Source organism: Clupea harengus, chromosome 25, assembly GCF_900700415.2.
Source record: "Clupea harengus chromosome 25, Ch_v2.0.2, whole genome shotgun sequence".
NCBI lineage: Eukaryota > Metazoa > Chordata > Actinopteri > Clupeiformes > Clupeidae > Clupea > Clupea harengus.
The window spans coordinates 4,492,439-4,509,571 of NC_045176.1; the positions used below are offsets into that span (position 1 = coordinate 4,492,439).

The following is a 17,133-nucleotide window of genomic DNA, read 5'->3' on the forward strand; positions in this document are numbered from 1 at the left end:
ATTTAAGCTGACTAATAGGACATTTGATCGACTTAGTTGAACCACGTACGAGGAATAGGGCCCTGCTCACCTGTTGGAGACAACACTTCTCCAAAATCCTACTGACGTTATACTCCAACAAACAGGTAGGTCCGCAATGTGCTTATTGTTCTCTTTTATCACCGCCGACAGAGACAAACCACAGCCGCGTTCCTTGCTGCGTTTGCCGCGTAAATCGCATTTAAAACAAAAAGTAGGAAGTGCGGGGCACTGTGAGCTACTGTGTAACGCCACATCACTTGAGCCAGGCACAATTAGGTGTCTACTACTGCTAAGGGCAACCCCTCCCACCCGTCACATCAAGAATAGATCTCCTGTGATTTGCTTCTTCAGTTCACGAATTATCTTCTGAGTGTTCTCCCGGTTTTTGCTTGTTTTTTCCCCGTTTTTTTCCCTTCCCCTGGCTGACCATCTAATAAATATCTCTCAACGTTTATTCTGAGTCCTGACTTCCCTGACACATAGTCCATACAGTGTAATACAAACATTGAGGAAGTAGTGTATTTCTCTCTTTGGGAACACTGAATAGAGAACCATAGAGCCGATAGCTGATGAGATAAGAAAAGTCAATCATGATTAACTAAAGAAATATTTTAACTGATGGCATAAAATTGAAAATGATTCAAATGTAGAAACAGTGGGAAAGAAAAGCTGTTACAACACACACACACACACACACACACACACACACACACTCTTTATAAAAGCTGATACAGCTGAGGGACATCTGTTTTCTTAATAAAAGTTTAACTGATTCATTAAATCAAATTGAAAATGTTAGCTGTCTCAATCGTTGCACCGTGGTGATGGGGGTAACCACTGCTATCACAGGGCATATTTAATCAGTCATTAGAGAATTTCCTGACACTCTGACCTAACAGATAGTTGGACAATGTATTCAACATTACAGACACAATTCAACCACTGCCAATGTCACCTACCTGTCACATGATGTGAGACTTACCAGAATGAGGATCCAGGCCAGTTGTGTCCATGTCCTCTTGTTTTGGATCAGTGAGTCTGACCTTTTGTCTCAAGGAGACCGTGTTTAAAGTCCTCAATTGTAATCTAATTGACTTGTTGCCAATTTCAGCACACTTCTCCTCACGGTCCTCTAGTTGTCAGCTCTGTGTTTGTGCTCAAAAAAACGTTGGTGTTCACACACAGTCCTGGCTCTGTACAAACACTACTCTAGCCAATCAGTGGTTGTGCTGCAAAGATGCTTCAGGGAAGGAAGGGGGCGGGGGTTGATTGCAGCAACCTTCCGCCAGGATGGAGAATTGCACCTTTAATAAGACCGTGTCCCTTTGGTTACTGCTGCAGAAGAACTTCTAGTCTTTAATAAGACCGTGTACCTTTGGTTACTGCTGCAGAAGAACTTATAGTCTTTAATAAGACCGTGTCCCTTTGGTTACTGCTGCAGAAGAACTTCTAGTCTTTAATAAGACCGTGTCCCTTTGGTTACTGCTGCAGAAGAACTTATAGTCTCTAAGAACTTTGGGAACGGCACCTTCTTTGCGAGTAAATAGACAATGAAATAAGCTGACTTCTCAATTATTCAAAATATGCTTAGTACATCCGATTTCTCTGGTTGGAAGGAAACTTGAAATACCAAAGTAATTTATAATTAGGGGAACTGCGGAATGAAATCTTTTTAGATCACCTAATAAATGCTCACTATAATCATGGTTGATAATGATGTTATGGGACCATTCACATCCATTTGACCTTGTGACATTTTTAACACAGTACATCGCCGACATCTGTATCATCACTGAGCCCTCACCTTCTCTCACTCATTAAGACTTTACTGATAACCCATTGATGTATTACAGTGTTAAGTCCAGGGGGAAATCTGCATTCAATCAATGGTGGTTATACTTGTAATGTCAACCTTTCAATCCCTGCACTGGGGTAGCCACAACACACACATACACACACACGCACACGCACACGCACACACAGACAGATAGAGGGGGAAAGAGAGATTTTAAGGTGAAACACTTACATCGGCCTGCAGAGATACAAGAGATTACTAAAGCTGGCAAGTTCAGACAAGGGTGTGATAGGGTTCATAGACAAGAGAGTTCTCTGGTCAGTCTACATCAAGTTCCTCATTTCTCTTTTAGCTTCCTATCACTATCTTAGTTCCTCTTTTCCAACGCTCTCACCGGTGTCATCCCTTCACCTCTCTCCTCTGTCAGTGTTTTGGTAAAAACTTTCAGGCCACACAGGTTTGAGACTGCCGCTTTATTCACGGCAAAGTAATGTAAGTTCTGCCCTCCTACGGCCCACTCACACGTTTGCGTTGGAATGCCTTGATCCAACGGATGACAGAGGAGGTGTCTGGCGCATGGGGTTGTGTTGATAACGGAGAGGTTATAGTGAGATTAACAGGTTAACAAACCAATCACGCCGCCAGGAAGCTGTTTACCTTGTGGGTAGTAGCATACTAACATTAGATAGGTGTCTCAGACACCTCGCAAATCCTCTCAGACGTTTTTTTCAGTTACAAAAACGGGTTTTTACAATGTACAGTGTCTATTTCTCTGTGACTTTAAAAAAATCTGAGCAAAAGACAGTCAAACAAACAACTTTTAGGTACAAATACGACCATCTACGGAGTTTGGTCCACCATCTTTTTTTTTTTAGCTTCGCGCTCTTGAGACGTGACCATAAGGGAGATCTGATTGGCTAGAGCCTGTGCTGTCGTATTTGCATGAAAGGCGATTTGATTGGCTGATGCAAAAGAACAGGGGGGTATTCGTCGTAGCTCGCTAAACGGTTTAGCGAGCTAATTTTCAGGCTAAGATAAAAAACGCCCCTCTTTTTGGTTCGTGGAAGCAACTTTTGATAAATCACCATAGTTACATATCGATTAGCACTAACCTGCTCCAGGGCAGGCTAACTTAAGTGTAGCTGGATAAGCTTGCCACACCCCCGGAAAAGGAGGGATCCCATTGACCAAGGACTGATATTAGAGTTAGATTAGCGGAGGGAGAGAGTTCTTTGCGATCGCCAACATCCATTATTCTTGTATGAGCCCTACCGATTCAGCCGACAAGGAATCATTAATTTACAAGACCTTCTCGAGTCATTTATTGCAAACACCACATTGACTGTCTTGCGCTTTTTTGCGAGTGGTACATTTTTGTAGTGTCGGTGATGCGGAGAACAAAGCACTCATAATTATATGAGTGTTATTAGTACACCATAGCATATCATTATTGTAGAAAATGATTACGGTGGACTCATGATAAGAATAGAGAGAAATACAGACAATTTATTTTCACTGCTTCAATTTATTGCATTTGTTATTAATACATTTAGTCATTTAACAGACGCTTTTATTCAAAGCGACTTCCAAGGAAATGTAAAACTACATCGAGGAAGGAGGTGAGGGGATTTGAACTAGCAACCATGCAGATTCAAACCGGTAGAGGAAACCTCCATACCAGCTGACACTCGCTGTCAGGTATTCATACATAGATATCACCCTATACACATCCCAACACACCTTGCTCTCACAGCAGTGGTGGTGTTGAATTTTGCCATGATTATGGTCTTGTATTCTTCATAAGCGTTCATGTTCATCTCCTACTCGCCAGCGGAGAAAAAAAGAGCCCTTTTCTTTGAGTTTAGAACCATTATACCGTTAGAAAATCATGGTTTTGGTGATCGACCTTTCCTGCCTTTTGAAGTAGGACGTACACGCGCAAATGCCATGATAACTTTAGCCTGTTTGAAATTAACCACATGATTAGGATGCGGATCAGCCGTTAACGAACCGATATTTGCTGTTCTCAATCAGCTCGCTAATCTTAACGGGCTAAAAGGCCAATTGATTAACTTAGCTTCAATCCTACGACGAACGTACCCCAGGTCAAATTAAACTGTGCAATGTGTTCTGGTTGTATGCCTGAAATGAGGGGATTATTGTTTTTCAAAAATGTGTTATGTAGAGAATGGGTTCTGGTAGGAATACCTTGTTTTCACCCTATGGAGCCGAGGAGGCATTCAAGACTCTCAAAACGAGGTGGAGGTCTCATAGGTGGGGGTAGGAGCCGTAATAGTGGCCATCGTGGCCGTTTGTTTATCCAAAGTAAAACACGCCTTGAGCGTTTGTATCCAAAACCTTGTTTCAAGTCTCCGTTCGTGACATGCGATTGACAAAATGGTTTTTCAAAGTAAAATTTGCCTAATGGACTGACCTTTGCAAAAACACAAGCTATTTATTTCATCTCAATGTATTTCTTATTTCAGATATTTACAGTTATGTAAAGTTGCAAGGTAAAATATCCACATTATTTATGATGATGTGGAAATTATGAATTGAATTTGCTGTTACATCATAGATTGTTCCGAATTCTTCAGACCAGCAGAACCAGACAACTACTAGATGAATTCTTCATACATATATGACCGCAGAATAATGATGTAATCAAAATGATATCACTAAAAGAGAATATGGCCAGTGAACTGAAAACTGTATCAAAACTGTTAATAACTGAAACACGACATATAGGTGAAGTTCAAATGACATATTTTATGCCTGTGTAATATGCAAAACAATGACATACTGTAAAAGTCTTAAAAAGCCCTCAAATGTAATTGACAAAAGACACAAATATAATGCTGCTGAATGAGTTGTTAAATCAGGCTAAGTAACCTAAGCTAAGATAACCACACAGAAAAATTCTAAAATGTTTTGAAGTACTTAGTAAATATTAGTGTTAGTATCCCCTCTGCTAGCCAAGAGACTCTGGCCCCCATGTGCTTCATGTGTTTGTTTGTTAATGCCACGTGCTTCATGTGTTTGTTTGTTAATGCCACGTGCTTCATGTGTTTGTTTGTTAATGCCACGTGCTTCATGTGTTTGTTTGTTAATGCCACGTGCTTCATGTGTTTGTTTGTTAATGCCACGTGCTTCATGTGTTTGTTTGTTAATGCCACGTGCTTCATGTATTTGTTTGTTAATGCCACGTGCTTCATGTATTTGTTTGTTAATGCCACGTGCTTCATGTGTTTGTTTGTTAATGCCACGTGCTTCATGTGTTTGTTTGTTAATGCCACGTGCTTCATGTATTTGTTTGTTAATGCCACGTGCTTCATGTGTTTGTTTGTTAATGCCACGTGCTTCATGTGTTTGTTTGTTAATGCCACGTGCTTCATGTGTTTGTTTGTTAATGCCACGTGCTTCATGTGTTTGTTTGTTAATGCCACGTGCTTCCTTGATTATCCTGAACTCCGCCCCCACCTGCAGTCTACCACACCTGCTCTGTTAATTACCCTGTTTGTTAGCCTTATTAGTTTCCATCCAGCATGTTCAGCCTGTCCTCTGCCTCATACAACAATGAGGTGCACCTTAAGTAAGGCTACATTGGTCCAATTAAAAGGTAATTGGACCCCTCCACAGGGGTGGGGGAATCCGGACCCAACCATTTAGGTAGGGGAGTCCAGTCCTTCTTCCCCCTTAGGGCCACAGTGAGAAGGGGGGGGGGACTTCACCTTCTCACACACAGTCAAACACAACAGGCAGTGTTTTCTTTTGCGGGTGATAAACACTGTGATGCGGTATATACCACACTTTCCCCTCTTCAGGTTCCAACTCTTCACATGGCATAATTTCTGAGGGCCCTTCTGCGCTGACATTGCTCATGAACTCTTTGTATTCATTATAGAATGATTGATCTCTTTGTATTCATTATAGAATTTCTTTGTATTCATTATAGAATATATGTTTGTTGTTGGGCATTCTGACATCAGGGTTACGTCCCAACAGGGGACGCCACTCTCCTGTCCGTCACTGACCAAGACGGACATGGTCACTTGACTTGGTCCCCGGGCGCCATAAAGGCTGCCCACTGCTCCTGGCTGCCCTGGAGGAAGGACAGCCCAAGATGGGAAAATGCAGAGGACAAATTTCACTGCGACCTCTTCGGCATGCGTGTGTGTAGGTGGGTTTCCATTCGGCTCGTTCGCATTAGCTATGCGCATTCACGGTGATTCGCACAAACCAAATGTGCATCAGCGACCGTTTCCAATCACCTGAGTTTTGTGTAGGCTATAATGTACGCCCTCCTTTCCGCAGTCAGAATTATCAATGCTGTAGTTATTGAGCTATTTACTTTAATAGCTGCTAGAAGGTGAAGGCGTAGAATGATTTTACATATGTTACGGACTCAGATAGCAGCGAATTCCATACACATACAGACCTCCATACATCTGGGAAAGAGCGCGGTCTAGGGAGTTTTTTAATTTAGTGAAGGCCCATTTCACTGATCAGCTGTGGGTGGAAACTTCAGGCTAACCAGGTCAGGATTCGAAGAATTGTGCCAACTGATAGGCCCTGCTGTGTCACCTGCAAGTGTTTGCTGCCGAAAGCCTGTCCCCACAGACGAGCGCATTGCTATAGCGCTTTATAAACTTGCAACATGCGCAGAATACCGTGTTGTGGGAGAAACTTTTGCCGTAAGCAAGACTACTGGCCGTAGATGTGTAGTATGCTTTGCCATCTGTGAACAAGCCAAACAACATACAAAGTTACCTGACCTTGGCGAGGCGCAAGAGATTGCTGACCGCAACAACCGCACACACCATGTCCCGCAGGTGTTTGGTGCACTGGATGGAACTCACGTTCCCATTCTTCCCCCAGCAGCAGGCTATCGGGATTTTGTCAACCGTAAAGGATGGCCCAGTATCATTCTTCAAGCCCTTGTTGATGATAAATTGATATTTAGAGATCTCTGTGTTGGAACACCCGGTAGCACGCACGATGCTGCTGTGCTTGCCTCCTGGCTTTTCAGGTAGGCTAAAGGTTTTGGAACCATTTGTTTAATTTGATATGATAGTAGTAATAATAATAATAATAATAATAATAATGATAGCCTAATAATAAAGGTAGGCTACAGTTAATTAATCCCAATTTTCTGGAAAAGCTCCTGCGAAATCAGGAATTTTAGGCCACAACTCTCTAAAAAGGCCTGCAAAATCCAGGGGGGACTGAAATATAGCTTGAAAGTTTCAGGTGTTGCGTAGCAACCCATTACTTGCTAACTTCAATTAAGCTTTTGTTATGTTAAATGACTGGACTACTAGTGGACTGATATGAAAGATGTGAATTAGAAGCACAAAGCCCGTTGTCAATGGCAGCGGTAAACGTTGGGGTGTCCCATTCAAATCAATGGTACTTTTTGCAACATTCTGAGGAGCCGTATAATAAAACTTGATATCAAGTGGCTGGCCGCATGAAATCAATTGGGCGGGCCGGATCTGGCCTGCGGGACAGGAGTTTGAAACCCCTGCATTACGTAGTTCTCATACCAGGTGTGCTGTGGCAGTGGCACATTGCGCCATTTTTCGGATTACAAGTGAGTGAACCACCAAAATGATTTTGATTCTGTTATTTTCAGGTAAAATTGTTACATAATGTTGCTTTAATTGTACTTCCAAAAACCATTCATAAAAGAAATACAGCACACAAAATAATTTGGGGCAATCCAGGTCTGGGCCTTTAATTTCACCAAAGTTGGTAGGTGCACAAAGGCTTGGTGCAAAGCCAGCAGAGACACAGCGCTGTGAGCCAGAGTCTGAATAACTCATTATAGGGTTCGGAGTGCCAAAACATAATCATGCACTTTTAATCTATATACAGATAAGCATCGATAAGACACAAACATGATAATAAACATATGCATGACATTTTAAAGTCAAACAAATAAAAAAAAAGTACAATAATTATAATAATACCATATATGTGAAGGATTATATATTACATTATCTCTCTCTCGCTCTCTCTCTCTCTCTATATACAGTATATATATATATTTGGTCTATAAAAAGATGCAAAAAACATCTGTGCCACAGGTTAAAAATAGGTGACAGCTTGACAAATAGCTTTGTCAATTAGAATGTACTGGGGTAGAGAGAGGTGGAAGAGAATGCTTTGGCTTTTAAAAAACCTTTATTCATGTTTGACTCTCATTTCCTAGTTGTTCATCAATTCATTTTCACATAGGTATGAGAGAAATCTGTAGAAGTCTAGTTTTCAGGTCTCATCACATTGAGGAGTTCATGATACTCTGATGTGTTCTTTGAATAGAGATGCCCTTGATCCAGCCATGTCATAAGATCTCTACTTGTGTTCAGGTCTATGAGACCCGCTTTCAAGTAACCTTCCACGAGCAGTTTGTCTCCAATGTTATGGTACTGCCTGGTTGCTTCTTTGGACAAAATAGCACGTCTTTGTTTACCTCGGGGTATTCCTGGAAAATTCATATTTAAAGAACAGAGACAAATGTTGATATTAATTTTACTGTCACATTGACAGTTGGTAAACAAAACAGTACTGATGGTTAGGAGTGCTGGTGATGACTTTTAAAGTGCTGAGAAAGATAGCATACGTTCTAATCAAGCCAGCGTTACAATTCACATGCTAGTTGTAAATGCTTTGTAAATATGTAACAATGGTGTACAGAAGTAACAATACCAGTATGTAAGTAGTAATTGTTAAAAAAAAGTTTGACTGTTCTCTCCCTTGTACGTCGCTTTGGATAAAAGCGTCTGCTAAATGACTAAATGTAAAAAAAAAAATCTATTAACATAATGCATAGAAATATTTTTTATTTTTTATTGAAACATCTACTTGCAAAACAATTTGGCATTGCATCACTGGTCACATGGTTTCTTTTAAAAACCATCACAACTTTCCATTCCTTTCAAAGACGCAAAATAGTACGTTGCAGTTTCCCTTAGAGACAATGGTGAATGAAATGTAATGAATGATGATAACATCGAGTACCTGTGATGATAACATTGAGTACTTGTGATGATAACATTGAGTACTTGTGATGATAACATCGAGTACTTGTGATGATAACATCGAGTACCTGTGATGATAACATTGAGTACTTGTGATGATAACATCGAGTGCTTGTGATGATAACATTGAGTACTTGTGATGATAACATTGAGTACTTGTGATGATAACATTGAGTACTTTTTAATCATTTGATGCTAGATCTCACGTGCACTCAGGTTTCAATTAGGCACTGATTTGATAGGAAATTTGATTGTCCTATGTGTTTCTATGGTGACAAAATGGCTTTATCCCAAATATGTATGTGTATAGTTTATCAGTGCCCCATGTAGGTGCTCTTAGATTTCATTGAATCCAATATACTGAAGCTCTATCATGTTATTTAGTATCCACCAATGTTCAACATACAGAGCCATCTTGTCTGTCCCTTGATCCCTAGGTGCCTTGGAGCAAGAACCATTAGGTCTGGTTCCTGTCTTTTGTTTGAAGCCAGCTTGAGTCATCAAGCTTGCTTCCTGGCCTTTTGTGCGAAGCCAGCTAGTTTGATTGCTGAGCCATGTGTGGGATATGCCCGAGACAGGCATACTTAGCATTTATTCAATGTGATTAAATTAGGGTCAGAATTCTAACCAGGTTAATTAACAGTCATATCCCCTCAAACTGATACCTACCCCCAGACACACCCTTCCCCTCCCATATATCATGTCATTGTTTACATGTTAATTGTACATTATAAGAGACGTGACTCTCTGCAATTATACTTTGAAAGAATTCTCTTGAGTACCGTGATATGCGAGTTGATTGTTCTGTTGCGCTGGAATAAACCTATTTCTTTTCTGAACACTTTCCCGAGTTCCTGACTATCTGCAAAACTAATCTTGGACCAAAGACGGAAAGCAAGATTCTTTATGTGCAATATGTTTGTGTGTAGTTTATCAGTGCCTCATGTATGTAGAAATATGTATGTCTGTAGTTTATCAGTGCCTCATGTATGTGCAATATGTATGTGTGTAGTTTATCAGTGCCCCATGTATGTGCAATATGTATCAGGCAGTTGAAATCCCTTTTTTGTTATGTACCTGCATCCTTCCTGAAAGATTGTGAAATCTCTGGATTGGCCACCATCACTGACATCTTGATCAGTTTTTCAACATCTCCGTCAGCAGCAGCGTAAGCAAGCTTTTCCCTGTGAGTGAAAGGAAAGGAAAAGAACCTTAGCTATCCAAAGAGAACACATTTCAGTTACACATTTCGTACTTGAAAATAATTATTCTCTACCTGATTTTATGAGCCACTTTGCTGTTTCCGGTGGTCAGGATTATTCTGTGATCTTCCACAAGAACTTGTCTGCATAGCCCCTTGTCCCTATTATCAGCAGTTATCATTCTATAAAGCGATGGATTCTTTTTTTCTAGTTCGTCATGCATTCCTGTTGTATTCAAGATTTCCAAAGCCTTGTGAAAAGTATTTTTAGGTGGAATGTGGTCTGCATTCACAATTATCTTGTTATTGTTATTGTTTGTGCCGAGTAAACTGTTGAAAAGAAACATATTCTAATTAGATTTCATTCATAATGTCACCACATCAAATCATAAAAGTGTAATGTCTCTGAAAGTCATGGCTCCTATGGTTTCAATCAGCCACATGGTTACCACATTAAACGCAGTCCAATTAAAAATAACTTACTCATGATGCTTTCCAATCATACCAAGATTGTAGGTCTTGATAACAGACACATCACCTTCAGGTAAATCTCTCATGTCAGTCTTGTTGAAGCGGTCCATATATTTTTTTTTTGACTCATTTCGTGTCTTTTCTCCCCCTCCAGAGATGGTATATTTTTCGGGGGATTTGTATGTTTCTTCATATCCCTTCTGCAGCTGCAAAAGTTTTGCGTATCGGTGTACATTTTTTTGAAGCTGAGTGGAGATGACATCAAAGTTAAGTTAAAGTTAAGCGGTAGCAAGATTTTAAACATCTCTTAAAATAACTAGTGTTTTTGTGAAAAGCCTGAACAATACAGGGAATACTTATTTTGTTCCAAAAACATCCCACTCCTTGACATTAAATAATGTGTGAACATTCATAAAACCATTCTCTTTAAGTTGGTTTCAGAAGTGTTATTTCCTCAAATGAATACCTTACCATTTTCAATTAAAAAGTAAAATGTAACTTATGCTACTAATATTATTAATAATATTGCTGCAAGCAGCAAGGAGGGGGCCAAGCAGCACAGCAGGAGGCAGTCGGGAAATGATTCATTGCACACAGCAATTTTAATGTTAATTGACCAAAGACTGGCCAAGTTATGAGCTCACTTCATGTTTGGCGGCTTCGCTGCTCAATTCGAAAAGCTGTACGGTTTTGTAAATATAACAAAAAACCATCTGATCCTTTTTGTAAGGCTTTTCTGAAGATCATCTGAGCCAAACTTGATGAAGATTCGACAAGGTTTGTGGCCACTAAATACTTTAAGGCCACATAAATTTGGTCGACATGAAAGGTTGTCGTGTCCAATCCTCACCAGATATCACCAGACATACAAACAACTTATATAAAGCCAACGCATGAATGTTAGTGGTCAAATGGCGTAATTTTTTGGCATCACCTCAGGAAGGGGTCCTGAGTCCATATATCAATGACGCCAATTTTGATTGACTGTGATGGAGGAGCACTTTCACAATACAAATACCTTTTCTGAGGCTTCGTATAAAGATTGTCTATGATACATTTGGTAAAGATTGGACAAAATGTATGGTCGTTTTAAGACTTTTTCATAATGAATCCATCATGGCCTCCAAATTTACGTCATGTGTTCTATTGACTTGATCCAAGGAATCGAACGTTTCCTCATTTTAGAAAATCGAGCATATGGTTCAAAAGTTACGTGCTTCAACTCATTGGTGGCAATAGAAGGCTCAGACAAGAATCAGGGGACCATACCCAGTCAGTGTGCCAAATTCAAAAACATAGGGGCTGCCATAGACTCCAATGAGAGAAGATAGAAGAAGAAGAGGAAAAAGTGGAAAAGGTAGCAACACAATGGATGCCTACACGGTTTTTCTGCTTGGCCCCCCAAAAAAGGAGAAACACAATGGGTATTAAAAGAAGGTTATTATTTAATTATCCTTAACTTACAGCATGTTTGACCTCATTCCGAAGGCTCACTGCCTGATTTGTTATATCACCCTGGTTTTTGCTTGTTGCCTGGACAACAGCATGATATAGGCAGTTTTGACCCTCTGAATTGACCGGGATCGTAGTACCATCCAGTCCCAGAATTTCAAAATGTCCACTGTATGGGCTCTGTTCACCACAGAGCCGTTGTTTTAATCCCGAGAGGAATCCTTCCGTCCTATAAACATACCAAATAAAAAAAGGTTATCAAAGTATTCAAAAGAAGAGAAAATTAAAAATTCAACTTCTAGGCCCTAAATGCATTGCCTATGCTCCGAAAGGCAAAGTCTATAATAGATAGATAATACTGAGTGAGTACTAGAGTAGCCTGGACTGAACTAGACTATTTATTATTATAAAATAATAAAGTACACCCTTACTTCTGAAAGACAATCTGTTGATTAAGTGATATACTGTACTTTCATGGAAGAAATATTATTTCATTAAGGCAAACTTTGGCCATTGCATTTCCCTGGGCAGTGGTATTTGTACCTTCAATGTACCAGATATATACCAAACTGAATTGAAACTGTGACCCCAAAATATTGCATTTTGTGGTATAGGTATTTGCTTAAAGTAAAGAAAAACAAACACATTTACAGAAAAAAAAGAATTAATGGAGTCAATGTATAAAGGATCGTGGAGCATTCTGATACATTTGTTTTACCATTAGTATGCCTGTGCGACTATAGCTGAGTGTATTATCGGATCAATAGATGACGTGTCTGTAGGTTTTTATCTCACTTTTTGGTTTTGAAAAAGATGTTGAGAATGCAAATAATGCAGCGCTTCATTTTGCCGTGGATTTGGGCTGTTAAGCAAAATTAGAGATCAAATTCTATTCTAGATTAGAATTGTATGGTTGAGCTAATCGTTTTAGAAGCATGGACCCTGGGCTGGAGAAATATGTCATAAAAACTTAAATTGAATTAAATGAAACTTAATTGAGGCTTGTTCTAGACACATGACCTCCTTAATGACCAATCAACACAGTCCCTGTGCATCAGGGGACATCGGCAACAACATTTATTTAATACACACAAGAACAGATCAGATGCTATTTTATGTAGCAAAAGTGATGGTGCCCCACTGACTGACATGAGGACACACTGAATTGGCATTTATATGTGAAGCACCTAGTGCTTTGAAGGGAATATGATAACAATTGACATGGAAAGAAATCTTAACCTACAGTATGTGTTCCTCTAAATGACTTAATTGATCTTTGAGCAATGATCATTTGAAATGATTGAATGAGTTTCACTCACCGTTCTGGCTCCTTCTTCAGAAGGAGTACTATGTCATCGGCTGAGCTGTCCTTCCCAGGGTAATAATCTTCTGAAAGCTTGTTCCCACTTTTGTCCACCGCGATCAATTTGATGCCTTTGCCTTCGAGAGAATCACTCTGGGTGAGAACGTGGATGTCCAAAGCCGTAGCAGGGCGGTCAACATCACAAATGTCCTCTATGTAACACATTAAGTCTTTCTCCTCAGGCTCCGACAGAATCTCACATGAACTGTGGCTGGCCACATTCATATTGTGCTTATACAGCTGGTTGTCAAAGAAACTTTTGGTGTCCCCCCTGCCGAGTATATTGCTGACAGCACTACCAGCAGCGTAGTTTATTTGACTCAAGAACCTTTTGGTCGTTAAGGAGGTCAGGTGCCTAGAACAAGCCTGGATGAATGAGTTTGAAACACTTTCTGCAATAATGTTGATGAGTTCATCTTTAAGGCGTTTCACATCTGATAAACTATGTCTTCCATCCTGGTCCTCATACTTCTCTTGTGGTAGTTTATCCATAGTTTGCAACAATTTAGGAACAAAGGTTCTATTGATGACCTGCTCTGTAGGACATGAATTCAGTATTTGTACATAAAGCGTGATATATTTAGCTGATTGCAAACACATTGTTACTTTTTCCATTTTAGCAAACTGTTTCTCGTCCTTTATAAGCTGTGTTACAGCACCACAGACATTTGAAAGTCCATCAACCACCTTATTGACCGTGGTACAATCCATCATTAGGTCAGGAATAACTTGTCTTGTCATCACATCCACTGATTTACACATTTGTCCCTCACATCCCTTGTCAATTGTGAAGTCACTACACCCATTTTCCAGGGCATCCTTTGGTATTCCTGAGCAAATTAAATCTGTGAGAGCCTTACCCAGGAGAGCATTTGCTTTTATCAATGAAACTACCTTGTCCTTGAAGGCTTGCGTCAGAACTTTTTGAAAAAGAGCTTTAAGTCCCTTGTCAACAGCATGACTCAGAACGTCGACACATCCTTGCTTTGCCAGTTCCTGAACAGTGTATTTCGTTGCATGCTTCAAACACTGTTTCACTGTAATGACAGAGGTACACTTAGCCCCCGTGATCAGACCTTTTGCGCCGCTACGTGCTGCACTCACAGCTTTCTTGAGTCGGCCGAATCCACCACAGAGCAGAGACACCCCGATGCTGATGGCTTTGGAGATGGCCCACTCAGCCCAGTCAAAGCCTCCCTGTATCATGCCTTTGATCCCCTGGATCATGTCACATACCCCCTCGCTGATCAATCCAAGTCCAAACTGACTGGCGGTGCCGCATGACAGAGTACAAACAAGAACACCCGCTGCTACTTGAAGAAAACCAAGAATAAAACAACCAAGGGCATCGTAGCAGAATTCAGGCTTCTTTTTAATCTGGAATACAATGCCCAGGCCGTACTCATCGAGTGCTATCAGTTCTTTAGTGGTGATGGGATCTTTGTCTTTTGAAAGATTGTAGACAATGGAATCCTCTGTGATTGCATCACTTCTGCTGCTCTCAAGTTCTTTAAGAGTTTTCAGTGAATTTTCAATGTATTCTTTCCAAGATTTGAAGATATTCATCCTGGCTTGCATTTGGGTCTGTAGATTGGTGTCTTTGCGGTGTGGTGCAAAGTCACTTGTCACTGACAAATTACAAAGCATCATTGTGTTTGTTGACTCTGAGAGGAAGACATCCACTGCAGTCTTTGCGTTCTCCAATAATATTCTTGCCTTAATTATGTAGTCCTTCTTTCCTAGGTTGATCGTGACGTATGCTTGACTGTAAAGTGCCACAGCACTGTAGAAAGGATCACACTCTGCAGCACTCCGCCAGTAAAACATGGCTCCACAGTCAGGTTTCTTCTTGTCGATGCAGTACAAATCGGTTCTGCTTTTTGCCTGTTTGATGTAATCATAGAAATTCTTGCTTCTCCCCTGGAGGAGATGGATGCCTGTATTCCTCAAGTGTTTCTTCAAGTCTTCTCTCAGCGTATTGATGTCATCATGCCTACTGATATGCTCTTTGTGGAGAATGAGCCACAAAGCCCACGATTCTTTCAAAGCATTGAGTGCAATCTGATAATCAAACTTTTTACGATAGCTCCTAAAGCACTCTGGAACATCCTTCATTTGTATGAAGTCACTCTTCTCCTCCTGTGTGTAGTTCTTGTCAAAGTCACAGAGATATGTACAAAATATGGAGAACAGATTTTCCTTCATTTTGATTTCGAACAGCTCATCTCTCTCCATACTGTGTAAACGGCTGACCTCGTACTCCTCTCGGAGTTGTCTCATGGTTTCAACTGACTGGCCTTGGTATGCTGGTGCAAGGTAGTCCTGGTTGAGTATCATCTGCACCATCCCTGGATTTCCTTTCCGGGCAGTGCGCCCAAAGACCTGTCTCTCCACACGCTGACTTCCTGGGAAGTATGTGAGGAGCACAAAGAGACCTCCACACTTGTTTACTTCCTGCTGAACATGTATGTCTGTCCCACGGCCGCCAAGGTTTGTAGCGATGATGATGTTTCCCTGGCTGAAGTTGCGTTTCTCGATGTTGTGCTTTTCGCTGATTGTGTACATGGTGATCTGATTGGGTTGTCTTTCTTGGCCATGCATTTTTGTCTTCAGTTCATCTGCAGTCTTTACATCCTCACAAATGATCAAGACAACTTGCCCCCATCTGCCACGCTCCATGCAGTCTCACAGAGCCTCTGGATCCACCGAGTATTGCCTCCAGTCACCTGAACTGCCGGCAACTCAACAACCTTTTTATGGCGGTGAGATGGAATGATGTAACTTGCCGTTTTGTAATGCTGTGCAAGAAAAGCTTTCTCAGCTACGCCCCCTAACGTTCCAGAGACACCAAAGATGCCCCTCCCACCGAGGTACCTTTTGAAATAATGGACATTTGACATGAAATTTGTTACATTAGACAACTGTGAAATGGCCAGCTGGTGCTTCATCTCCAAGAACTGTTGCAGGCCATCACCCCAACGCTTGTTTTTCTCCAACACTCCACTGGCCTCAAAGTCCAGGGGAATTATGGCCTCATAATGATGACTATCAGCATCATTGAAACCACCTCTGTGAGCTTCAGGTGCCTTGTCAATCATGTACTCTCTTCCTTGCGTCATTCGGATGGCTTTTAAGGCATTCTCAGCAAAGACTGGCAACTGATTCTCAACGTATTCTTTCAAGAACGATGGAATCACAATAAATCCCTTAGATTCTTCCAATGATTTTAGGGAACACTCAGCAGAATATTTGATTCTAGACTTTAATTTGTCAACAGTTCCTTCAATGATTGTTTTCTCAGACATGATTTCGCAGGTGCGCCCATTCTCCAGTAGAAGCATGCTCACACTAGGGTCCCTATGAGAGCTTTCTTTCTCGTAGAGTTTGGCTTTGTTGTTCCTGAGTGAGTAACAATCCACGGTCACATTGTTAGCTATTGTTGTCTCAAGTTCACTGAACAGCTTGTACAGATTTTCAGGTATCATTTTGTTCATGATTTTCTCAATGGCTTTAGAATCTGCATCCTCAAAGCTAGGGTTATCCATGTCCAATTTATCCAAGTCCTCCTGGGAATAAAACCCCAGCTCGGCACCTAGCAACAGTATGCTGTTTTCTGAAAAATCTTCTGATTCTGGGCCAATCACAGCTTGCATTGCAGCCTTGTGAAAGTACTGGATCCTGGTTCCCCACCAGATCTCCCCTGTTTCAAACATTTCTATTGGCCGACAGGCAGACATCATGGCCCAGATGCTTGCCAGGACCTGCTCCACGTGCCTCAAGCCACTGG

The 17,133-nt window shown here is 40.9% G+C and overlaps 1 protein-coding gene across 1 annotated transcript; it reads right to left on the reverse strand.

The window, feature by feature from the left end:
* Positions 1-7,527: 7,527 nt before the first annotated feature.
* On the reverse strand, positions 7,528-16,147 carry LOC105891282. Its single transcript, XM_031563114.2, has 6 exons — positions 13,303-16,147; positions 11,996-12,212; positions 10,544-10,776; positions 10,136-10,390; positions 9,937-10,043; positions 7,528-8,303 (listed from the first exon to the last, which is right to left on the reverse strand). The coding sequence occupies exons 1-6, from the start codon at positions 16,023-16,025 to the stop codon at positions 8,080-8,082; spliced, it is 3,759 nt and encodes a 1,252-aa protein (XP_031418974.1). The 5' UTR covers positions 16,026-16,147; the 3' UTR covers positions 7,528-8,079.
* Positions 16,148-17,133: the final 986 nt, after the last annotated feature.

Coding starts and splice junctions, on each gene's coding strand:
- LOC105891282 (XM_031563114.2), bottom strand. CDS start 16,025: ATGGAGCGTGGCAGATGGGGGCAAGTTGTCTTGATCATTTGTGAGGAT. Junction 12,213..13,302: donor CTGAAGAAGGAGCCAGAACG/GTGAGTGAAACT, acceptor GTATGTTTATAG/GACGGAAGGATTCCTCTCGG. Junction 10,044..10,135: donor AAAGTGGCTCATAAAATCAG/GTAGAGAATAAT, acceptor TTTCACTCACAG/GGAAAAGCTTGCTTACGCTG.